At 46.2% G+C, this 24,608-nt stretch overlaps 1 protein-coding gene across 5 annotated transcripts; it reads left to right on the top strand.

Annotated features, from left to right (window-relative positions):
* Positions 1–218: 218 nt before the first annotated feature.
* On the top strand, positions 219–24,214 carry PORCN (porcupine O-acyltransferase). Of its 5 annotated transcripts, none has more exons than XM_061614290.1 (15): positions 256–320; positions 960–1,167; positions 5,214–5,358; positions 7,065–7,257; positions 8,524–8,567; positions 9,370–9,551; positions 10,861–10,991; positions 13,147–13,161; positions 16,850–16,975; positions 18,653–18,753; positions 19,757–19,833; positions 21,196–21,259; positions 21,660–21,745; positions 22,035–22,145; positions 23,334–24,214. In XM_061614290.1, the coding sequence occupies exons 3-15, from the start codon at positions 5,223–5,225 to the stop codon at positions 23,433–23,435; spliced, it is 1,368 nt and encodes a 455-aa protein (XP_061470274.1). In that variant the 5' UTR covers positions 256–320; positions 960–1,167; positions 5,214–5,222; the 3' UTR covers positions 23,436–24,214. The 5 variants fall into 5 exon arrangements, with proteins under 5 accessions (XP_061470271.1, XP_061470272.1, XP_061470274.1 ...); XM_061614291.1 differs by lacking the exons at positions 256–320; positions 960–1,167 and adding exons at positions 3,195–3,301; positions 4,172–4,283; XM_061614287.1 differs by lacking the exon at positions 960–1,167 and having other exon boundaries at positions 219–320.
* The last annotated feature ends 394 nt before the right edge of the window (positions 24,215–24,608 follow it).

The following is a 24,608-nucleotide window of genomic DNA, read 5'->3' as shown; positions in this document are numbered from 1 at the left end:
TGCACCTTCTTATCAGTGGAAGGGGCCTGGTTCTGTCAAGGCCGTAATACTCCTTGCTTTGTTATGGGAAACCAAGAGGAGGCGCCAGGTGCTGTGGGAACATTGTTTTTTCATCCCTTTGATGAAAAGGTTAATTGGTTAATTGTCTCCAGCTGGGAGGGAATTTTCCTCCATAAGAGGAGGCTCAGAACTCTGGGTTTGCGTTCCCACTTTGGAGCACCACCTTGCCTATGGTGATGTTTTGTTGTGGCTCCATTTACATCTTGACTTGTAACTCCCTGAGGGGAAGAAGGCTATTCACTGAAAGATCCTATGCTCTTGTAAGTATAGCTAAGGCAGATAGTTTTGTTATTTTGATTTGTGCCAAGAAACTTTCCTTTACCTTTGTTACTAAACATCTTACCTGTTTGGGTGTATGGTTTTAAGATTCAATTTGTTGCTACAAATTATTTGTGTGTACCTTTTTGCTTTTTGTAACCTTTTTTATGCTTATTTTGTTTTTAATAAACTTTAATTACTTTAAACCAATGTGTGTTTATTCCCGAGAAAGGGGCCAGTTCCTAAATTCAGTCCTTGCCATTTGACCACAACTACCGTGTAACAGAGCAATGTTTTTACCTAAGACTTCAGAAGAGGCCAGGAGTGTATGTAGACTCTGGTCCTGAGAGGCTCAGGTGTTTAAGTGGGCTCTGGGGTTCCCTTTGCCCCAGAGTAGCTAACCAGTTGAAGGGTGGTGACAGTACTACCTTGCAGGGTTGGTGTTGGCATGCACAACCTTGCCAAACCAGGATTTGCTGGGATCAATTGCCCAAGGCTGGGGATTGACTCCTAGGACAGTGAGAGCAGATGGGGATGGGCTCCCCGCTTTCACTACAATACTGAATGCAGGAACTTCTCTCCCTTCTAAAAGAATTTTTATCTCCTTACCATATGCCTTCTTCCTTTCTACCTCCTGCCAGAGACAACAAATGCCTCATTGTGCCACCTGCCAGGGATGGCAAACGGGACCTTATCATAATAACTAGTCAGTTTTACCAGAAACAGGTATTGTCCACACCATATAAGGAGCTTCCTTCTCTGGTTCCTACGTGTCCACAGGCAGCTGGAGCTGGTAGTTACGTGCCATTATCAGTATATTGACTGACTGCCCAGAACTTTACAAAGGAGGTAGGAGCAGAAAAACCTTTCCTTTTTACCTTTTTGAGGCTATAAGGAGGTCTTCATATCTGGACATATAGTAACCTATACATTAGCTTAGAACATGCATTGTAAAAACTCTTAAAAATACATACATTAAACATGGGGCCAACCCACAACATCATGAAACCCAGAGTTCAAGACAAGCTATTGAAGGAGCATATTCCTTTGCTGACTATTTGTAAAGTTAATAAAGTCATACCATAGAGCATAAAAAGTCTAGAGTTTTCCTTGCCCTTTTCATATTCTTATTTGACGAGTTAAGTTTTCAGCAATGGCTATTTTCGAGTGTTTGTACCAACACTTAATGTTCAAATCTGTAATGTTTTCCAGGTTTGGGTAATTGCCAAACCTGCTGCTGCGATGAAAAAAGGCAAGTTTTCCCCTGGTTTTAATATCAGTGTAAGAGTTGTCAAATATGAAAAGTAACAACAATTGTGGTGTGAATTCAGTGGACTCCTTCAATATACCAGAAATGTCCTGTTGTGTCTGATCCTGGAGTGTTACCATCTTCAGACAAGTCCACCAGAGGTGGAAATATGTCCCTGTGTCCCTACACTGACGGTAACACTCCGGAAACATTCCTGATGTCCTGTGAGAATGTTGTACCAGTGTCGTCCTATCTGTGCCAGAGTTTGTGTTCTTCCTTGCATATACTGAGACAGAACTGGCAGATTTAATTGTCCATATATTATTCTAGTTCCAGGGTTTTTTAAATGTTTCACTTTGTTCTTTTAAATTTAAAATTACATAAACTACAGTTCAAATTACTGTGACAGTTCCACATAAAGCTCCATCTCTTTTCTTCTGTTCCAAATTCTGGCTCCATCTGTGCTATACATTTAAAGCAGTATTATACCACTTTAAATAGTCATGGCTTCCCTCAAAGAATCCTGTGAACTGTAATTTGTTAAGGGGTGCTGAGAGACCCTGTTCTCCTCACAGAGCTACAATTTTCTATGTTCTGTTTGAAGAGGGATTCCAGAGTTCCTTTTGAAGAGGGATTGATTGTTAAGCCACTCTGAGAATTGTAGTTCTGTGGGAGGAATAGGGGTTTCCTAACAACTCTCACCACTTTTAACAAATGGCTTTCAATGTATAGTGTAGATGGGTTCTTTCTGATCCAAGGGATGCTCTCTTTGTCTGCATACGCACTATACATTTAAAGCACATAACTTCCCCCAAATAATCCTGGGAACTGTAGTTTAAGGGTGCTGAGAATAGTAGCTCTGTGAGGGGTAAATTAGTTCCCAGGATTCTTTGGGAGAAGCCATGTGCTTAAAATGTACTGTGGGCTTGGGTCGGAAAGAGGCCCCATCTGCACTATACGTTTAAAGAAATGTTATTTTGTTTGTTCACCGCCCTGAGAGCTATTTCGCTAAGGGCGGTATATAAATTGAAATAATAAAATAAAATAATAAATAAATACCATCCTGCCATCATACGCGGCTATTCCCTTAAAAGCATCGGCCTCTTACTTCCAATGTTACAATTCTAATCAACCCCAGGCTCCTCGTTACTCCATCCTGTCCATATGCCCACTACAAATGCCTACTGAGTTCATTTCAGTTTAACTGTCAAGGGTTCCCTAAAATATTCATAGAACTGTAGCTTGGTAGGGATGTTGCAGGACAGTTTTGTGTCATGGCCACCTTAAAGAATGCGTGTGCGTATGTGTGTACGAACACACACAGGAATTCCTTTTTTCTGCATTTCTTGTTGGAAGTCGCATATATGACCTTTACAGCCAAAGCTTTTGCAGAGTCGGGGGTCGCTGGAGCTATCAAACCCATGAACATCAAACCTCCCCCCCCTTTCTTGCTCTGCTACTCCTCCTCATTGGCTACCCTCTTGCACCCGCCCCCATCTCTTCCATCTGATAGGCCACACTGAAGATTCAACTATTCCTTTCCGGCATTCCCATTGGTTTCCCGAGTCGATCCGCCTCCAATTTTAAAAGGGATTATTGCTCCTTTTCCCTACTACCTACCTCCCCTTCCTTTTCCAGTTTTCCACTTTGGGGGTGGGGTGGGGGGTAAGAGAGAAATACCGACACGGAGGCCCGGAGAGCTGGAAAAAGAGGGTGGTGGAAAGAGGCGCATCGGTGAGTTAGCAATAATCCAGTGCCTGTCTCTTTAAGACACATCTGGCACTAGATGGAACAGCTGGCCTAAAAGAACAGGGCGCGCACCGCGGGATGGGGATCGGGATGGGGGAGAAGAAGGTGTTGCTGTTCTCCCGCACTGCAGCTAGGGGAAGAGGGTATCTAATCGGCAAAGGAGTTTTATATTCCTTTATGTGCATCCCTTGATGGCAGAGATTCCCGTATTTCTCGTGCCCAGGCCATATCTAGATCGATGGAATCAGTGCAGTTTTAAGGGGATTCTCCCTCGTCTAAGAATCAAGGCTCTTAGGAAAATGGACTAGTGTCCTGCGGGGATAGCGAGGAAGAGAAACGGGCCTCCTTGGGGTTTGTACCCCGGAAGGGAAAAGGAAAGTGGGTGGCTGCGGGGCAGGAGGATTCTAATCAGATTTTATTTCGAATCCCGACCACGAGTTTTCCTTTGTCTAAATCCAGATTCCACCTACTATTCCCCATCCAGCATTTCCTTTCTGTTCCTGATTGTGCTTATAAAATCACTGGCTGGCAAAACCAGTTCCTGAATCTTCCACCTGGCCTGCTACTTCAATTGGCCATGGCTCCCCACATGTCATCCTTACCACTCCATTTGCAACTTTTCATTCATTCATATTCATCCATCACATATTTCTCACCAGCCATTACTCCTCCACCACATATAACTGTACCTGGCTATTCCCCCCCTCCTTTCTTTTCATTTCCATCCATCTGATGTAATTGCTTGATCCTTTTTTAAAGATTAAAATTAAAAAACACCCTAGATCTGTGGTTTTGGTGGAGCTAGTGATGTTCTTCAATAAAGGGCTTCCTGTCTTTTTTTCTTTTCTTTTAAAGGAGCAGTGGAGCATTTGGAATAATATTATATGCTGGTATTCTTACTCCCAATCCATGCCTGTAAACAGCCGTGCAGCTGATTAGCCTGTGGCAAGTTAAAAACTGCTTCTAGGTGACCAAGCAAAGGAAGCTTAATGTTAATTTATAAATCACCTGTGTAGCTTTTTATTTGCTTTGAGGACTGCTGCAAAGAGAATACCTAAACTGGAGCTTCCCCTGCTGGTTTATTTCTTTAATGCTAATACAGAAGGGAGGCAGAAAGTACTTGAAAAAAGAAGTACTACTTTGTACTGTGGAGAGGGGGGGTTTCGTCCTATTACAACATGTGGACTGTGCCAGTAGCAGCTGGTGGTTCCATGTCAGTGGGGGAGTGGAATTGACTCAGAGTTTTGAACGTTCAAGTTCAAACTAAAATCTGGAGCGGGTTCCACTGCCCCCTGACATGGAGCCACCAGCCACCACTGGACCATGTCTGTTTCTGCTGGGCCAGTTGTTTGGATTAGGAAGGATCACCAAGATGATTGGCTTGTAGGAATTTGGCTAATTCAGTATGTCCATCTGAGGTCAACGTTCACATCATACATTTAAAGGACACAGCTTCCCCTTCCCCAAAAGAATCTTGGGAGCTGTAGTTTACCCCTCACAGGGCAAAAATTCCCAGCACCCTTAGCAAACAGCAGTCCCCAGGATTCTTTCAGGGAAGTCAGGTGCTTTAAATGTATGGTGTGGCTATATCCTGAACTGTTTGGGGAAGCAAGCATGACCTGAAACTGATCCTTAATATACTTAGGTGAAAGTGTGTTCAAATGGAATTATCAAGGCTTAAAGTAGAACAGGCCTGTGTATATCCCATGATTCTGCAACTGTATACAACAGGAGCACAGAAATCATTACATGATGGTGTAGAAGTCTGCAACCTTAAAATCTCAGCTGGCCTTGCCTCCAGAGCAAGCCACGTGTGCTGGAGACCAGCAAGCTAGCTGTGGGGAGGGGGTTTCTCAGGTACCCATCTTGACATCCCTTTGTCTCCTACTTCCTCCAGGCTGTGGCCATGGCCACATTCACACGGGAGGAGTTCTACCAGCAGTTACTGAGTGGCTGTGTGCTGCCCACTGCTCAGCAGGGTTTTGAGCAGGTCTGGACACTTCTGCTTTTGTGCCTAGTGTGTCGTCTCCTTTGGAGATTGGGTAAGTGCAGAAAATGATATATAGTTCTCTAGTGGAACTATGTTCTTCATCGTATCCTGCCCCAGATGGCAGGTCTAGATCTAATAGCCTTGTTACGGAAGGGTAGAAGCTTCTTATCAGTAAGAGCAGGTTCACAATGGAACAAGTTATCTTGTTGGGTGGTGGCCTCTCCCTCATTGGGAGATCTTCCAGCATAGGCTGGACAGCCACTTTTTGGGGTTGCTCCAGCTGTGGATTTCCTGCATTGAACGGGGTTAGACTAGATGATCTACAATGCTCCTTCCAACTGTGATTCTGTGACTTATCCTGTGTTATTAGTTAAGTCTTTGAGATATTTCTCACTCACCTGACCCATTTCCTACTGCAGTCCCATATTGCCTCCATTCACACTGTGTGCAACTAAATCCACCTTCCCCAAATTCTCTTGCATTACTCAGTTGCGCTACAGCTATGTTCCCGTGGAGAGAAACAAAAGGGCTCTTCAGCTGTAATGCCAAATCACAGTTTGGTGTCATGAGCCCCCCGAGTAGTCTAGGCAGTATATAGTTTAACCTTATCTGGGATGCAAAACCTGTGGCCCTGCAGACGTTGCTGGACTACAGTTCCTATCATCCCTGGTGGAAGTTGCAAGTCTATCACCATCCGGATTATTGCGCTTCCCTATGCTTGCTTGCTTGCAACAAAAGCCTTTCTTGCACCAAAACGTTTGGGAAGATGTGCTCTGTCATAGCGTTCACCTGCATTAATAAATGCTTTTGTTGCAATTTGAGGTTGAACCATATAATGCCTAGATCAGGCATGACCAATATGGTGCCCTCCAGATGTTTTACACTGCAACTGTCATCAGCCCTTGGCTAGCAATGGCAGTGGTCAAGGGCGATGGGAGTTGTAGTCCAAAACATCTGGAGGGCACCACATTGGCTATCCCTGGCCTAGACCACTGAAGGTTTATGCACACATACACACTCTGTGCCTTTCCTTAAGGCAGCCTCTCCCAACCAGTGTGCCTCCAGATGTTGTTGGACCACAACTCCCATCTTCCTGACCATTGCCAATGCTGGCTAAGGCTGATGGGAGTTGTGGTCCAACAACATCTGGAGGCACACTGGTTGGGAAAGGCTGCCTTAGGGTATCCTAACACAGCGTTCCTTAACCTGCTAGTTACAGCTCTCACCCTTCTTGCACATGTTCTTTCATATGTAGCATACAGTCACCCAGGAGGAGGTGGTGGGCTTGGGAGTTCTGGGGGGAAGTCTTCCGTCTTCTCCAAGGGAAAGACAGAGCTGGAGAGCATGGAGCAGGGAACCTGTGGGAGAGGACATAGCTCAGGGGTACAGCACCTGCTTTTGTCTGTTTGTTTGTAAAAAAAAAGCGTATACCACTGTTCATTAAAAAAAAAGCAGTTTACAATAATCGTCTATATGTACAATAAAACCATGTAAAAATCTAAAATCAGAAATCATTAAATAGCTACTGCAGAAAATTATCTTCTCAGTTGCCTTCATAATCCTGGTGGCACACAGAAGGTTCAAGGTTCAAATCCCTCCTTAAAAGCAGCAGGTGATGTGGAAGGCCTGAGACTTTGGAGAGCTGCTGCCGGTCAGAGTAGGTAATACTGGGAGAGATGGAGAAAACAGTCTGCTTCCTATAAACCCTGACTCTAACTTCCAGTCTTCTTTTTCTCCTCCCTGGCCCTCCCCTTGAAGCTCTGCCATTCTATGTCAAGCACCTGAGCACCGTGGCTAGTGGCTTCTATGCCCTCTACCACTTCTTCCAGCTGCAGATGGTGTGGGTTGTGCTCCTGAGCCTCCTGTGCTACCTGGTGCTGTTCCTGTGTCGCCACTCAACTCAGCGCGGTGTGCTGCTGTCCATCACCATCCTCATCTATTTGCTCATGGGGTGAGTGAGGGCTGGGGGGGTGAGTGAGGGCGGGTGGGTGGTTGGGTGAGTGAGGGCGGGGGGGTGGGAAGGGCTGTGAACTAACGGGATACAATAGCCATAAGCAGTTGGCTGGAGGGAAAGGGTCAGCTAATGGGGAGCAGGGGGTTGAATCAACAGAAGGCAAGTAAGAAGATCTAGACTACTGTTCTTCAACCTTGGGTCCACAGATGTTGTTGGACTCCAACTCCCATCAACCGCAGCCAGCTTAGCCAAAGGCCAAGGATTATAAGAGTTGTAGTCCAACAACATCTGGGGGCCCAAGGTTGAAGAACAGTGATAGGAACTGTGGAGCTCCAATGGGTCAACAAGAAAGGTAACTTTGCCATAGGGCAGGCATGGGGGAACCTGTGGCCCTCCAGCTGTTGCTGGACTGTAACTCCCATCATCCCTGACCATTGGCCATGCTGGCTAGGGCTTGAAGTCGAACAATATCTGGAGGGACACAAGTTTCCCCAGCCCTGCCACAGAGGGAATGATATGCGTGTGCAATTAGTTGAGCCTTATGGAGAAAGCATCAACCATTGACTGAGAAGGCTAGGTTAATACAGTCTTACCTAAAGAGGCTGAGAGGCTATTGGGGAGGAGTTAATTGAGAGAAGCTAAACCAACCAAAACCACGTTTAAAAACACAGAAAGCAGGCAGATGGGCAGGGAAGAGTGGGCCAGTGAGACAGGAGGCTAACAATTGGAGGAAATAAAGGAAAATAAAGACCAGTGTAGATTAGAGTGGTGGTCAAACAGAGGGGAGCTTGACCAATGGGAAACTATTAACTGAAGGGAAAGCTGAGCCACTGACCATGTCACTACGACAAATGGTCAGGGACAGGAGACCAACAGGATGAGGAAGTTGGACTCTTGGGGATCAGGTGAATTCCATTCATCTAGCCCTTTGGCAGTGGTGGTTTCCTTGTTTCCTTGTTTGTTTGTTTGTTTTACTGGAAAGCCACTTGAGCCTACCTGTTGGAACATAAAGCAGGGGTGGGAAGCTTTTGGCTCTCCAAATGTTGCTGAACTACAACTCCCATCATCCCTGGCCATTGGCTATGCTTGCTGACTAGCCCCAGAGGGCTGATGGGACTTGTAGTTTAGCAACATCTGAAAGGTCAAAGGGACCCCACACCTGACATAGAGGGAGAGAGAGAAAAGAAAGTAAATTACTGATACAGAAAGTCGTCATAATCATTGTCCATTTTTATTTCCTTTCCTTCCCCCCCCCTTTTACAGGGAGATGCACATGGTGGACACTGTGAGCTGGCATAAGATGAGAGGTGAGTGTCTGACACATCTTCTGTTTTTAGGCACTGAGCCAACCTTGGGCGTAGTATTGTGGGGTTAGATGTTGGGGTCTCTGGGGCTAGTCTGTATGTGCAGTTCCTTTTCAAGAGCAGACAATGTTGCTCAAAATGTAGCATTCACCATAATATGGGGCTCAGAGCCAGGAAGGCACCAAGATTCTGTGCCTAGTTTTGGAAAGGATGAATAGAACCTGAGGCAGCCGGAGCTTCCATGATTCAACCCTGGCTCTCACAGGGAAGCTGGTTGTTTCTAGTAAGTTAGACAGAGGGGTAAACCCAGGCATTCTCTCCAAGCAGGGCACCCCAGTTCTCCTCCATATGTCCCATCTTTATGTCCAGTTTCGTGGCTAACACATCATGTTTAGTCCTCATTGGAGACAGGGAGGTGCTCCTTAGGGTATGTGTGTATGTGTGTATGCGTGTTTGTGTGAGTGTACACACACACACACACACACACTAACACTTTGGCAAACTTTGGGTTCCCCCCCCAGCATGCAGATACCTCCCTCTTGTTTCTCGTTGACCCTAACTTGAGTGGAATCCAATCAGCACTCACCAGTTGAATTTTCCATTAGAAGGACTGATACCGCCCCTCTTCATGGAGGTTCTATGAAGCCACCATGGATAAATACACTATGAATATCTTCTCTGAAATTGTCTGATACTTTTTGAAAAGTCATCTAAGACGGGCAATTGCTATATCTTGCGAAGTCTTTGTGTACCTGTCAGAACATAACCACTGAAGTTCTGTCACATGTCTGTTCGCTGCCACCAGGTGCCCAGATGATCGTGGCAATGAAGGCTGTGTCATTGGGCTTTGATCTGGACCGGGGTGAGGTGCCAGCCATACCCTCTCCAGTAGAGTTCATGGGATATATCTACTTTGTTGGGACTGTCATCTTTGGACCCTGGTTCCGCTTCCGCACCTACCTGCAAGCTGTGGAGAGCAGGAGAATGGTGAGCACCCTGTAACGTGTTTCTTCTGGGCACTGCACAGTGGAAAGGCCCTGGCAGGGCTGGGCCAAATGCAGGCCCTTGACACATTAAAATGACATCATCATTGGTTCTTGGAAATCCATATCCATTCTGCCCAGCTCTGTGGCTGGTCAAGCCACAGGGGGCTTTTTTATGCCCTCATCAGTGTCCTGTGTGTGTATAAGGGTCATCATAAATCTGTGTAAAATAATAAATACCTTAAAGCAAGTAGTCTAAAACATTTCACTTATATTTTTAAAAATAATGTTTGCAAGTTATCCTAGCATCTTTGCACTCATAGGCTCAAACAGTGGAAGCAGGTGTGCTCCTTACTGAACAGTTGCATAGAGGATGACCTGCACGTTTTACAATTTCTGCTTGCAGAGGTATAAGGGAGAGACTTTATTTGTTGTAAATCAGGCGTGGGGAACCTCTGGCCCTTCAGATGTTCCTGAATTACAACTTCCATCAATCCCAGAAAGCACGGTCAATGGCCAGGGATAATGGGAGTTGTAGCAACATCTTGGGGGGATGAAGGTTCCCCCACCCCTATTTTGAAAGCTGAATATATAGGAATGGTAGCCTGGAATACTTCTGATAGCTCTGGTATATTCCAATAGCCTGCTCCCCTTCAGGGTTTCCTGTGCTCTACTTGCTTTCCCATAGCACTGGAATCTTTGCCTTTCCTTTTCCCAAGCTGTTCCTGAACAGCAGGAGCATGGAGATGGGAAAGTCACTTCCATTCGCTTCTGCAGCAAAATTCCCCCTCTCCAGACACGCTGTCTTACCTAGGCAGTCACCTACATTCATATAATACAAGGGCAGGGAATGTTGCCTTCTGGGTTACTTTCTAGGGGCCATGTGTCAGCAGTGGGCAGGGCCAGAGGCAAAAGTGAGTGGAGCAATGGATGCAAATTTGGCCTTGGCACAGTATGCTAGTTTCTACATACACCTTCCTATTTTCCATCCTGGCAAACAAAATGCATTATGAGAGTTCCAAGCCAGCCAGGCAAAAACGTTCAAGGAGGATGTGAAGCAAGGCCAGTGAGGAATGTGCCTGGGAAGGGGGCCTGGTTTGGGGTGAGACCCAAGGACTAGACAGAGAGGCTGGAAGGCCAGATTTGGTCCCCAGGCCTGAGGTTCCCCACCCCTTAATGGTAAGGCCAGTCTTATATCTGATAAGTGAGTGCATACGAACAGTGTCTCTCATTTGTTTTCATAGTCAGATAATGATCTGCAAAAAGTGCAGAAGACACATCTAAGATGATGCTGTCTCTTTCCTTCCCTGTAGAGCTTCTCCTGGTTCCAGAAGGTCGGTCTGAGCTTCTTCCTCTGCCTTGTGTGCCTCATCATGTCCACTTGTGTGGCCCCCTACCTGTTTTCTTACTTCATACCCCTCTACAGCTACAAGCTACTCAGGAAGTAAGTTGATTGCTCTGAAAAGATTCTCTGGCCTCAGAAATGGCCTATATAACTTTCTGTTGCTGGCGTTGGCTTTGTTAGGGAGCTGGCCATTGAGATTTCAGCACACCAGGGGCCAGATCAACCCTGATGCTAAATGTGCTGTAGAATAGGGCTCCAGTAAAATGGTAGAGCCCAGTGTGGCTATAATTACTTGAATTATTATTTTTAAGTAGATTGCACTTTCTGGTCTGGGCTACGCTTCATCCATTGCTCTAAGAGACATCTTGCATTTATTTTAAGCTTTTCTCATTATTTTTGAAGCTTTTCTGCATTCCCTTGTCTTTGAAAATACCCTTTGTTTTTGCTGTTTAGACACTGTCAACTTGTGAACACTGGAGTGGGGGAAAGGTGAAATTGGATATATGGGTATGGTCCATGAGAACAAATGTCAGGTTGTTCAGTGCAGATTAAGTACCCCAGCACTAATTTGCAACCTTGTAAATGGAATCAGAGTGGCTAAATGAGAAGTGAAAGAATGAACGTTCTTCTTTCCTTTTGTGTATGCTTACATGTGAAGTGGGTGTCCAGATCTTTGACTCTAGAATGAGGGGTGGTAGTTATTCTGGATTAGTTGACCTAGGTTAGTTAACAAGGGTTAGGTGAGTTTACATTAGCACGCCCAGTATGGTTCCTGCTGTGGAGGGTTCTTGAAATACAGTTTTGGTCAAAGTTCCAAAATCGTAGCAATATTAGATCCTTCATACCAGTCTTTGCCAACCTGGTGCCCTCCAGCAGTTTTGGACTACTCCCATCAGTCCCAGCCAGCACAGGCTGATGGAAGTTGTAGTCCAAAACTGCTGGAGGGCACCAAGTTGGCAAAGACTGCTGTGTCCTAAACCTTCAGCTTGTAACATAGGCCTGCACAACATTATGATTTTGGGGCTTGATGTGCCCCAAAACATATTTATCATCCCTCTGTGATGCTATGTAGTACCTAGAGAGGGGGTATGTGTTGTGCAGGATGGACTACTCTAGACACTGATCAGTAGCAATTCTCCTATTTGCCATAGAATCCAGAAGGCTTCCAGCTTTCTCTTATAATGCCCCAAGAGCAGAGATAGGTCTGAATTTCCCCCCAATATGTTTTTTTCCAGGCCTTCACACCTCTACCCAAGAGAACTCATGTCCATAGCCAATGCAGCAAACTTGTGGCCCTCCACTTGTTGTTGGACAGCATCAACTCCCACAAAGCCAGCCAGCATGGCCGATGGTTGGGGATTATGGGAGCTGTGTCCAGCAACATCTGGAGGGCCACACAGGTTCCCTGTTACTGGTCTAGGGCTCTGATATGTGTTTGGTATCATCACCCTAAGAGGATTCTTGGGCTTTGGAATAACTGTTGAAGAAAAGGGTGTTCTAGCCCTTTAAGGCAGGGATGGGGGACCTGGGTCCCTCCAGGTGCTGCTTCAGGGCCTCTTTTAAATCTAACCATTTATCAACACAAGGTTAAGGGCACAGTAAACCCTCCAGGTATTTCTTCACGCAAGGTGTAATTCATCTATGGAGTTTCTCTACCATGAAAAGTGATGGCTTTAGTAGTAGCCGTGTATTCTACTTTTGTTGCTGAACTTTACACAGTTCTCTAGCAGACAGCTGAGACTTTGTCTCCCTGAACACTCAGGCTGCAGCAAGAAGCTCAAAACACACCAGGACTGTTTCTTCCTACTTTTATAACTGTGATGTCAACTATCTGGGTTTGTTAGTTTTTTATCAATGAAGCCCTGTTGTGGAGCCTCTCATTCCAGTTGGCCTTTCCAGTTCTATTGTGTTAAAAGGTTTGAAGCGCTACAATAAGACTAAGTGAGGGTCCAAGGAATGCTGAAGCATTGAACAGTTACACATTCTTGAATTTAGCAGTTGCAAAGCCAGGGAGAAGTTTAGCAGCTGTGACCTTTTCAATCAGTAGCAAGAGAAGCTGCTCTTGTCAAATGTCCCTCTGTCACACTTTTAAATAACAGGAACGTTCAAGGTCAGATGTTTTAAATACTCTTTGGAATGTCCTATGGCCTGATGAGCTCCTTTTCTTTCTCTCTCTCCTGTATTCTTTTGTTTCCTTTAATCCATCCTCTCCCTCCCTTTCTCCTCTCTGCTGGGATCACATTGCTCTCAACAGGAAGCGCAGAAGCAGGTAACGCCCCACACAGCATTTCTGTAGCTGCTGTGGTCCATCATCTCCCTCATTACGCAACTGCACTCGTAACCTTCACGTGGCCTTTGTGGCATTCATCAGTGGCAGTCCCGTTTGTTCTGTCACTTGTCTGGTGGCACCGTGGTGTGGTGGCTCCCTCAGTCTGTGCACCATGTTCCTGATACGGTTTGTTTTTCTCTGTGAGGACCAGCAGCTGATGTGTTCTGTGCCTCACTGGATCATTTCCATTGTGGCTCAGTCTGTCTTGCCTTGTAGCCTGCGCTGGTGTGTCTGCTGACCTTGTCTAATCTAGCTGTGGTTGCTTTGCGTTTATATTTCCGTGGCATGAGTCGTTCTGCCTTACTTATGTCTGTGTTGTTTCGTGGCTTTGAAAAAAGGCTTGGCCTTTTCCTGAGATCTGTGTTGTGTGGCTTACTCTGTGGCTGTAGTGCTCCACTCCTTTATGTGTGGCTCTACCCCACTGATGCTTTTCACAATAAGTTCTAGTCTGCACAAGTGTCAGAAGCTTTATCAAAACCCATGCAGGCATTTAGATCAATGGAACCTCCATTTACAAAGACAGTATACCTCTAAGTAACAAATGCTGGGGTCAAACAGCAAGGGGTGGCCATCACTTTTATGCTCTTCTTTGTGAGCTTCTAGAAAGGAGGACTAGATGGGCCCTTGTTCTGATCTAGCAAGGCAAGCCGTATGTTTTTTAAGCCAGGGATTTGCAGAGTTCAGGCTTGTTTGATCTACTTTTGTTTTTTACTGTAACTCCAAAATCTGCCAACTGGAGCCAGGTGCAGAAGACATACTGCTAGAATTAAAGATCAGGGTGCACCTCTGAGCACATTCTGAGCCTAAGAATTTGGTTTCAGTATCAGAATTGAACTTAGCTCACAGTCCTTTCACACAGAAGTCCAGTCCCAGTTCATTCATTTTTTCACCCTAATGTAGGTGGGGGAAATTGTTCTGTTGTTTCTATTGATAAGCTGTTAGAAGTCGGAAACCCTTGCAGTTCAGCTGTTACTTACCCAAAGATCTACCAGTAGCCCCGATCTACCTCCTGCCCACCCCTGGTGTATGCAAGGCAGTAGCCACACTTGAGCAGGTTGGTGTCTGAAGAAAAAATCCATAGCAGGGGTGTGGAATCTTTTCAGGCCGATGGGCCAAGTTCTTTATCTTCACAAGCCCTGCAGGCCAAGTTTGATGGGTGGGCGGGGCTAGCCACCTGTCAATCATTTGACACCATAATGACATCAGGTGACCACAACTCCTTGTGAAGTGCATTTCCAAGCGGTTTCTATTGAAGGTGCTTGGAAACTGCACTTCAGAGGGAAGGCTACGCCTTATCTGCTTACCACCTGACATCACATAAGATGTCAGGGGCAAGCGGGTGTGGTTTGAGGGACGCCACCTTGTGGGCCAAATCAGGACCCCTGCCAGACCTAATTAGACCCTCAGGCCAGAGGTTCCCCACACTGTGTCTAGCATGGGGAAAGTCATTTTCTGTTTTCCGGGGTAGGGCTCCTGCCTTTACATCTGCAAGGAACCCCATAATCCAAAAGGTGCAGCCTCTTTGGGCGCAGAGATGCGGTGGTCAGGGAAAGTATCTCCTGTTTGACAAATTTGTCATGTAGCTGTTAGTGAAATGGGAATCTTGCCAGTGGGGTGAAAAGTGAGGATGGGAACAGAAGGCAAGCAAAGCAGGTGAGAGAAGGAGGGACCTTGCAGCCTTCTGATCTCCACAAAACCACCTCCCTGTCTGGGTGGAGGTAGGAGATTTATGACAGGGCTCCCGATCAATTGGGAGGTTAGCCTTGGATCTAGTCAATGCTCAGAAAGTACAACAGAAATTGTGGAAGCAAGAGGAATTTCTAATACTTCTTGGGTATCTTTGGATGACTAAATTGAAAAGGCTTGCCTTTCATCATTGGTCTTGGGGAACCCGGTTCTGACCTTATGAGTACTCAAACAATTCAGCCAGCATTGAAAGTCTGGAGAAAGTTAAAACTCGCAGCCAGCCCTGCACAAATCTTTCTGGGTCAGGTCAGTCTTCCTTGCCTCATCCTGATCCTCCTCCCTCACCAGTTGGCTCTCCTCAATATTTTGAAGCCACCAGAAGCAGGACAGTTGTATACACATTTACAGTCCAATCTGGAGGTAGGTTAAATGGAGAGACAAGCAAACTATTATGAGGTCAGTTATGATGATGTAACCCATTGTGGAGAAGCAGAAGATATACTTTTAGATATAGGAGCATAGGATGGAGCAGATGGCAGAAGGCCAATGGGCCTTAAAGCAAGTCTGCATGCATTCTATGTTATACAAAAAATCATGAGGAGAGACCCTAACTCAATGGTAAAGCGCATGCTCTGCATGCAGAAGTCCCCAGGTTTGATCTCTGGCATCTTGGGTAACAAGTAGTGTAAAAGACTATCTGCCTGAGACCCTTGATGGCTGCTGCCAATCAAAGCAGACAATACTGTCTAGATCAGCCTTTCCCAACCAGTGTGCCTCCAGATGTTGTTGGACCACAACTCCCATCAGCCTCAGCCAGCATTGCCAATGGTCAGGAAAGATGGGAATTGTAGTCCAGCAACATCTGGAGGCACACTGGTTGGGAAAGGCTGGACTAGATGCACAAGTACTCCAACCTATAGAAGGCAGCTCCCTGAAATTCTGCCCTCTGAAAAGCTGATTTCAGTGACGTGTATAAATGGGGGAAATTGAGCAAATTCACAAACATTTGCTCAGTTTATTCTGCTCTTTTGCCTGTGATGCGAAACCTTCTGCAGTGCAGGCACTGCCAACTATGACTTTCTGTGGGGTTTTTTTTGTAGTTCTGTGGCTCAATCTATACTGAAAATCTCACCACCCCAAGATCTACTGATATATTTCTTCTTTACTTTCTGTTTCTCACTCCTTTCACTTTCTTTCCCTGCTTGTGCATGCCAGGAGCACCATGGTGAGGTGAGTCTTCACAGAGCTTCAGTTGTCTTCTCTTACCTGTGATGTGGGTGTCCAAAGCTTCACTGGTTTCTGAGGCAGGCAATCACAATGATCAAGGGGTTGGAGCAACTCCCCTATGAGGGAAGGTTACAACATCTGGAGCTTTTTAGCATAGGGGGAAAAGGTGAATAAGAGGGGAAAACATGATAGAGGTGTATAAGATGATGCATGGTGTGGAGAAAATGGATAGGGAGAAGATTTTCTCCCTCTTTCATGATACATCCAGAGAAGTTGAATGCTGGGAAGATCCACTTCTTCACACAGTCCTATGGAATCTATTCCTACAAGATGTAGTGATGCAGCACCAACTAGGATAGATTTAAAACAGGAATAGACAAATTCATGGGGGGTAGGGCTATCGGTTCATGACAGATGCTCTTGGAGGTCGCTGACTCATAGGGTCGCAATAAGTCATAATCGACTTGAAGGCACATAACAACAAAGGGCTATCGGTGGCTATTAGCCATGAAGGCTCCCTCCACTGTCAGACTGCACAGGCCTCTGGATACAGTTGCTGGGAATCACAACTAAAGTGGGAAGAGTGCTGTTGAGCTCAGGTCCTGCTTGTGGGCATCCCTTAGGCATCTGGCTGGCCACTGTGAGGCTGAAGAGGCCTTTGGCCTGATCCAGCAGGGCTTTTCTTATGTTCTTATGACTTGTTTTTGTGCCGTAGGTGGCTCCGAGCTTACGAAAGCGCCAGCTCCTTCCACTTCAGCAACTATTTTGTGGGCTTGCTGTCTGAAACAACTGCCACACTGGCAGGGTCTGGCTTCACGGAAGAGAAGGACAATCTGAAATGGTGAGTGTTGTGCAAGGCGGAGGGGTGGATGGGTGCCTAGGATACCGTGCTGAAAACATGACATTCTCAAATATTGGGTGTTGGAATATACTAAGCAATTCAGAAAACTTAATGTAACTCATGTGCATAGCCTGTTCTGCAGGAATAGTTTTGTTAGGATGAGCAGGTTCTCCCCTATCCCGTGTGTGGGTGGGTTTTTTTTGAGAAACAATTGGTTTCATTGGTTATACAGCTGTTATTAACAATAATGTCTTGGATCTAGATTTAACTTAGTTGAGCTTAGTCTGCAATCCTAACCCCACTTACCTTGGAATAAGCCCCATTGAATTCAACAGGACTTACTTCTGGATGGACGTACCTAGGATTGCAGGCTTCCTGTTGCCATTGACATCAATAGGACAAGTTAGTATGGCTTGTCCCATTGATTTCAATGGGAACTAAGTGGAACCAACTTCTATCTGGAGATCCCAATCCTGTGTGTATGTGTTTGATTCATATCATACCTTTCCTACAAGGTGCTCAAAGCAGGGTGTACGGCTCTCCCTCATGTACCATTTTATATTCACAGCAACCCCATGAGGAAGATTAGATGGTAAGAGTACCCTCAACATGCATTCTACTTTACTGTACAACATAAGCAGGAGAGGTCTCTGCCCCAAGGAGCTTAATTTCAACAGTGGGGAAAGAATGGAATGGAAGAGGCAAGGGTAACTGGATGAACGTGGGGGGGGAATATAATTTTACATACTTGCATGTAATTTCTGGTTGAGGATAGGTGAGGCTGAGAACTGAGATGAAAAGATGTTGGTGATTATGATGATTAAAAAAGCTAGCTTTTAAAGTCTCTTATCAAGGGGAAGAGAGAGAGGTGGCCCCACGTGAGGGTTCTCCTCTTCAAATATAGTACCTAGGACAGGAAAAGTAGCAGATGCAGTTGAAGGGAGGTGAATTTGAGGGAGCTTCACAAAAGGAAGGAGTCCCATTCCTTGGTCACTGGAAAATCCTCCTAGTCTTCAGTTTTAAACATTCAGCAGAGACTGCCACCTGTTCTCAAGCTTTTTCTTTCTTCATAGCTCCATGAGGACTAGAAGCTGGATTGTTTTATTAATATTTAAACATTTTGATGCTCAGGAGTCTGTGAAAGGTAGTTAAGTTCTGTGTTAAAAGTCAGCTCCATAGTTCAATCAAAGCCGTGTCAGATTCTAGAGCTCCTGTTGATGCAGGGAATCTGCCCCTCAACCCCAGAAGCCTGGCTTCTAGTCCCTCTAAAACAGTGTTTGCCAACCCAGTGCTCACAGGCACCAGTATGCCCACCAGTACCTCCTATGACGCCCATGAAAAGTCTTGGTAAATATCCTCTCAAAAATCCACTATGCACGAGAGACTGTTTGCTCTTCCTGCTCAGTTCCTGTTTGCATTGGCTCAGCCTCTCCTGCACACTTCCATGGCAGCTATTTTGAATTATGCCACACCTCCACAGCAGCCATTTTGTGACTGTCAGCCACGGCACTTTGTCAAAATTCCAAATGTGCCCACTGGCCCAAAAAGGTTGTTGATCCCTGTTCTAATCTAATATATTGGATACCCTTCCACCTCCAGGTCAGTGGAACCAGGAAGTCAAAGATTCCCACCCTGTATCCTGGCCTATGTAATGATTTTATTCCTTCCTGCTTCCAGGGATCTGACAGTGTCTCGCCCCTTGAATGTGGAGCTGCCACGTTCTATGGTGGAGGTAGTCACCAGCTGGAACCTGCCCATGTCCTGTTGGCTGAACACCTGTAAGAATAACTATATTGGCTAGTGTGGAGTCTTAGAGGCATGCTGCATGAGAACCCTCAGCCTTGGGCAGCTGTGCCTGATTTGCCTCTGGCAAAGGGTCCGCAAGAAGGGAGGTTATTGACTCAGAGATGGGGTAGCTGTGCCCCTCCAGAAGTTGTGGGACCCCAACACCCATCAGTCCCTGGCATGGCCAAGGATGTTGGGAATTGTAGTCCAGCAATATCTGGAGAGCCACAGGTTCCATATCCATGCTTTATGGAGTGGAAATAATTAACACTTTCCCAGTGTAGTTGGGGTTCCTGGGATCCCCTTTCTCTTCATCCTCCTGTTCCTGCTGGGAAAAAGATCTAGAGTACCCAAAATCTAGTACTATTTACGGGTCCTGGTGGTGAACTGGAGGCAGAAGAGGAGGAGGTTTAATCCACAGGTGCAAATTTTTTGCGGCCTGCAAGTGTTATAGATCTGTGAGACATGAAATGGACTAAGTTGTCTGCTTGTCAGACACTAGTTATTTTGACAAATCCAAATCTCTTTGCCTCCCACCAGTCAAGAAATGCAAAGCCTTTTTTAAAATCTGCCGAGGGCCCCTTTTTAAGTAGGTTCATGGCAGAGAAAAAGAAAATTCTTCTTCACACAAGGTGCAATTAACCTACAGAGTTTCTCTATCATGAAATGTGATGGCTTTAAAATGGTTTGAACGAATCTATGATGAGCCTATCAAAAGCTATTTGGCTAAATGGAACCTCAAAATTCAGAGGAAGTATACCTCTGAATCCTACATGGTGAACAACAAGAGGAAGCTATTGTAAGCTTCCCAGCGGTATCTAGATGGCCACTGTCAGAAACAGAAACTCCATGGTGGGCCAGTTGGGAGCGGGATATAGCATCTTGAAATAAATACTTTTTTCTGCATCTCATTTGAGGAGGGGGCAGCTGGCCAGGGAGTTCCGTGGAGAGCCAAAGATGCCGCCCCTTCATTAACTCACTAAATCTGTTTTCCAGATGTCTTCAAGAACTCCTTGAAATTGGGCACCTTCTCTGCAATCATTGTAACCTATGCAGCAAGTGCCCTCCTACATGTGAGTATCTCTCTATAGAAGCAGCTAGTGCCATCTCTTGGTCACAGCCTAGCATGACGAAACACTTACTTGATTTGTTTATTTCAAGCATCTGTTTCCCACCTTTCTACCTATATGAGCCTCCAAGACAGCTCACCACAACTCATTAAAACAATTGCATGAATTAGCTCCTGGGTGTTTTGCTGCTTGAAATGGAGCCCTAATACCTCACACCCAACCCACGGTGCTTCTTCAGGCCAGTTAACTTCACCCTGCTGCGAGTCATGGCTGGCCTGATTAGCCCTCCCTCTCGCTAAAGGTTACTCAAGGCATACTTACCAGCTCTCATCTGGTTTCCTCTCTCATAACCCTCTCCCCCACCTGCACAAAATGGCTACCAGGAAAACCCTGGCAACAGATGACAGCTGCAGGAGGCTATTATACAAATGAGAGGAGTTAGGTCCCCATGCACTGTCATGAGGAAAACATGGGATGAGTATGAGATTCAGGCTGCTCCTCTCAGGGAGGAGGGACCTTCAGCACCTTCTGCTGTGCCCTCTCAGCCTGAAGATGTGGCCTGTCTACCTTCCTCAGACTCAGAGGATGAGTCCCCAGTGACATCTTCAGCTCCTCATAGAAGATAGCAGTTGCAGAACCAGCCAAGCCCCTTTTAAAGAGCGCAGCCAGCTCCTTTAAGGAGGTGAGGCCAACTGTTGTAGAGGTCTTGTCAGCCTTCTGAAGGCATCAGGTGTCTGCTGAAGCAACATCCCTCTATAGCTGCAATAGGAAGGAGCTATTCTCCCAAATATTCCTATATCCCCAAACAGGGGTCACTGGGAGTAGTCTGTGGATCAAACTGGGCCTGCCAGGCCTTCCCTTTGACCCCCGAGGCCATTTTAGGAAAAGCCGCACCCACCCACCCAGCACCTAATGTCAAACATGACAGGTAAGGCCGGGACTTCAAAGGAACAACTGGGAGCTTCAAGTGAGCTCCCAATTGTTCCTTTGCTGGAGCAATGCACTCTCCCAAGTGCCCCTCAGCTGATGGATGGTAAGAGCCTGCCTCGCTCAAGGAGACGCTTCTTCTCCCTCCCAGCACTGCTCTTTGAAGCTGCCCTGCCTTTCCACTTCCGACACTGGGGATGTAAGTGCTATGGGGCAAAGTAAACTTGTGATCAGCAAAACTTTTTTTGGGGGGGGGGGGAGTCGCTATTGCAGTGGGAGCCAGAACTGCCATCTGTCCTTGCTTCATTAAGCCTCCTCTGAGGGGGACCCTCCACAAAAAGCGCAGTGTGTTTGCTTTGGAAATGTAGGCAATACGCAGCTGCTGTCCTGAGACAGCTATTCTGGTTGAAGAACTTTCTCTCTTCATCTTCCTCCCAGGGCCTGAGCTTCCATCTGGCTGCTGTGTTGCTATCTCTGGGCTTCATCACTTATATTGAACATGGTGAGTGCTTCTGTTTGGCTGGGAACCAAATTCAGGTGTCCTGGTACAATGGTTATTTTCCTGGTTATTTAACTCCATCTAGGCTTTCAGAAAATTGCCCAGTTCAAGCATAATGAGAAACCATGGTTTGTAACATGCATGACCCATGGCAAGCCACAGACCGTGTGCCCCTCCTCCCCTTAGTCCTTCCTTTGCGAATGTGGGGAGGACATTTGAAAGTTTCTGTTCATATGTAACAAACCACAGCCTGTTTAATCTAAATACAGGAAACTGCTTTTTACAACCGTGGTTAGTTAACAAATTGGAATACAAAACTAACATTTAGACTTTAATCAGCAAAAATCTTGGAACGGCTCTTACGTACAACTTAACACACATGTAACCATTGGTTTCCGCCTAGTTCTCCGAAAGAGGCTTGCTGTCATCTTTGACGCCTGCATACTCTCCAAGAGGTGCCAGCCAGGGTGTTCACATCGCCACAACACGGTGAGATGTGCCATAGGTTCCAAGGGCACCCGTTTATGTTGTCAGACCAATGGCCCAGCAACTCCAAATGTACTGCCTTCCCTTGGGCAGAGGCCTTTCCCAACTCTTGCCTTGTGAAATCCTTTTTACTGTAGATGCTGGGAGGTGGGAGCAGTTGAACATGCAAAGCATAGATACATACAAAACATGCTCCTTACTCTTCATGCTGCCCCCTTCCCTACCTGGTATGGGAGGGAGACTGCTGGTTGGGTGCACCTGGACTGAGCCTCCGCTACTTCTTCTATTGCAGAATCTTTGGGTTTATCTCCTCAACCTGCTCTTTGGGGCTCTCACTGTCTTCCACTTGACCTATCTAGGCTCATTATTTGACATGGATGCAGATGACTCTGTGGAAGAGCAGGTAAAAGGCATGGGGAGGGGAGGGGTGGCAAAATGCGGGCTCATTTGGGGTTTGTGGTAGCCACGTTTTAGGAACATCGCTGGAGAAGCAGATGATCCCAGAGGTGGAATGTCCCTTGCCCTTACACAAAGGACCAAAGGTAGGTGGGGACTGTACTGAAACAGCTCTCTCTGCCAAGTGCACCACCCTGTTCACAGGAGTCCCCTTTGGGGTATCCTTCAGCTGGGGTGGCCTACAGTGTTCACCCAACTTAGCAGAAATGGTAACTGTGCTTCCAAGTACTGCTTAGCACCCTGTTTCGCTTGCTCTGAAATGAGCTATAGAGTTCAATGAGGCTTACTCACCGGGTGAGTGGGCATAGCATGGCTGGGAAACCAGTGGCCTTCCAGATGCTGTTGGGACTCCTCAACTGTCATCAGTCCCAGACAGCACAGCCAATGACCGCCTCTCCCTATATCAACCCAGACCCTGCACTTGGCACTGGAGGCCCTTCTTTGCGTGCCTGTCCATGAGATGCAGAGTGACAACATGAGAACGAGCCTTCTCAGTGGTGGCCCCCCAATTGTGGAACCCTCTCCCCAGGGAGGTATGCCTGGTGCCATCATTTAGGCGCCAGGCATAAACATTTCTCTTCTCCCAGGCATTTGCTTTTAACTTTGGAAGGCTTTTGGAGGGCTTCTATTGTGTAGCCTTCTTATGAAGGGTTACTCCACTGCCTTACGTACTGGTTGTGTTTTTAACTTTTTATATGTTTTGAATCTTTTACTTTATTTTTTTTTTATTAACTGCAAGTTGAGTGTGCATATGTGTATATAAAAGCGACTAACCAATTAAATAAATAAATACAAACATCTGGAGGGCAACAAATTCTCCAGCCCCAGGGTGTAGGATTGTAGCTGCAATCTGACATTCTCAGGATGCCCCTTGTTGCACTCTCTATCAGCTTCTGCACCTGGATGGCATAATCATGGAAACACAGGAGATGAGAGGAGGACTCTTTACTTAGAAGAAATTATGACACTGTTGTTGATGAAGAAATGCGGTTCTGTGGCAGAGACTGGGCTCCCTTATCCATTTGCAGGCAGATTGTGATGCCTTTGAGAGTAGCTAAACCTTCCCCTCACCGTCAGCACCTCCCCTTTTTGCCAAGCTTTGATTTCTACTGATGTGCTTCTCTCTTTTTGCCAGGGCTATGGCATGGACTACACCATTCGTAAGTGGTTTGAGCTGAGCTGGGCCAGCCACTGGGTCACCTTTGGTTGCTGGGTCTTCTACCGTCTCATCAGCTGAACAGTGACCTCCACGTTGACTTGAGGAGATGGAACTGTAGACCTCCTCCTCGTCTTCAAAAAAATTGGATGCCGTTGTGGGCCTGAGTGCCCAATGGACACACACTGACTAATCCCTTTTCCTGCTGGGACACTTGTGGAGGGAAGGGCCTCTGGTCAGGGTATACCATGCGCCACGCCGTGGACAGGTTCTGACCCAATGCCCTCTGAAGGAAGCGAATTCGGTCCCACTTGAAAAGGGGCTATTGAGAAAGCAGACAGAGGGGTTGGTTTTGTTTTTTTAAACAGCATCCTTTTCTTCTTTTCATGACTGCCTACCAGGAAATGGCTGACCCTCTCTATGCCCACCTTGGAGTTCCCTCTAATGGCCAAGTGTGGAAATTGCACCAGCTCTTGTCTCGCCCTCCTTGTATGATTTTAATGTACTGTAATGTTTTTTATTAGACCTGTTGCCCCGTTAGCCTGTTGCATGCTCTCTTCTTACCTCCTTCTGCTGTCTTGCGGCTGACCTTGGGAACTGCACCCGCTGCTGTCAAGGCACCCCTAATTATTGTTGGGATTGCAGTCTCTTTTTTTGCAGTAAACTCTGAGACTGGTCGGGTGGAATTATGGTCTTTTTAAATTGTGTATCTGTTTCAAATGTCCCCCTTTTTCTGTCTTGGAGGGAGGGGTGATGTATGCAAATTAAGCAGCTTAGTATAACTAATTTGTGTTTTCAAGATCCTGCTTTTAAAGGCTTTGGAATTTTTGTTTTTTTAAACAAGGGCAGAAAGAATGAAAGGACATGTTGATATCATAGTGCGAGAGCTGGAAGACCCGGAAGCGGGCAACTATAGCCATGCAGAACAATTGAGGGGAGCTAAGTAGGGCACTGAAACTCTACCTCTTCAAGACCAGTGGAATTTCTGTTTTATCCCTGTTCTCTTCCTCCATTACCATGTGGACCAGAAACATGCTCCTTCCCCCCCCCCCAAATGGAAAATCAGGTGCTCAGGACACTAAATTCCATGCCAGATTATGTGTAGATGCTCAGAATGCATCCAACCCAAGCATACTATTCTTATTTATTTATAATCTGGACTAATGATCACTCCCTGTTTCTGTGCATTTCAGTGTAGGTTAGAGCCACTGCAACGCCCATAAATATACATTGAAAGATGAGGGGAGAAGAGGA

The sequence above is a fragment of the Rhineura floridana genome, chromosome 3 (assembly GCF_030035675.1).
Source record: "Rhineura floridana isolate rRhiFlo1 chromosome 3, rRhiFlo1.hap2, whole genome shotgun sequence".
In the NCBI taxonomy this organism is placed as follows: Eukaryota; Metazoa; Chordata; class Lepidosauria; order Squamata; family Rhineuridae; genus Rhineura; species Rhineura floridana.
This window is presented reverse-complemented; position numbering and strand designations above follow the sequence as displayed.

Coding starts and splice junctions, on each gene's coding strand:
- PORCN (XM_061614287.1), top strand. CDS start 231: ATGGTGATGTTTTGTTGTGGCTCCATTTACATCTTGACTTGTAACTCC. Junction 9,552..10,860: donor CTGTGGAGAGCAGGAGAATG/GTGAGCACCCTG, acceptor CCTTCCCTGTAG/AGCTTCTCCTGGTTCCAGAA. Junction 16,976..18,652: donor GAGAAGGACAATCTGAAATG/GTGAGTGTTGTG, acceptor TCCTGCTTCCAG/GGATCTGACAGTGTCTCGCC.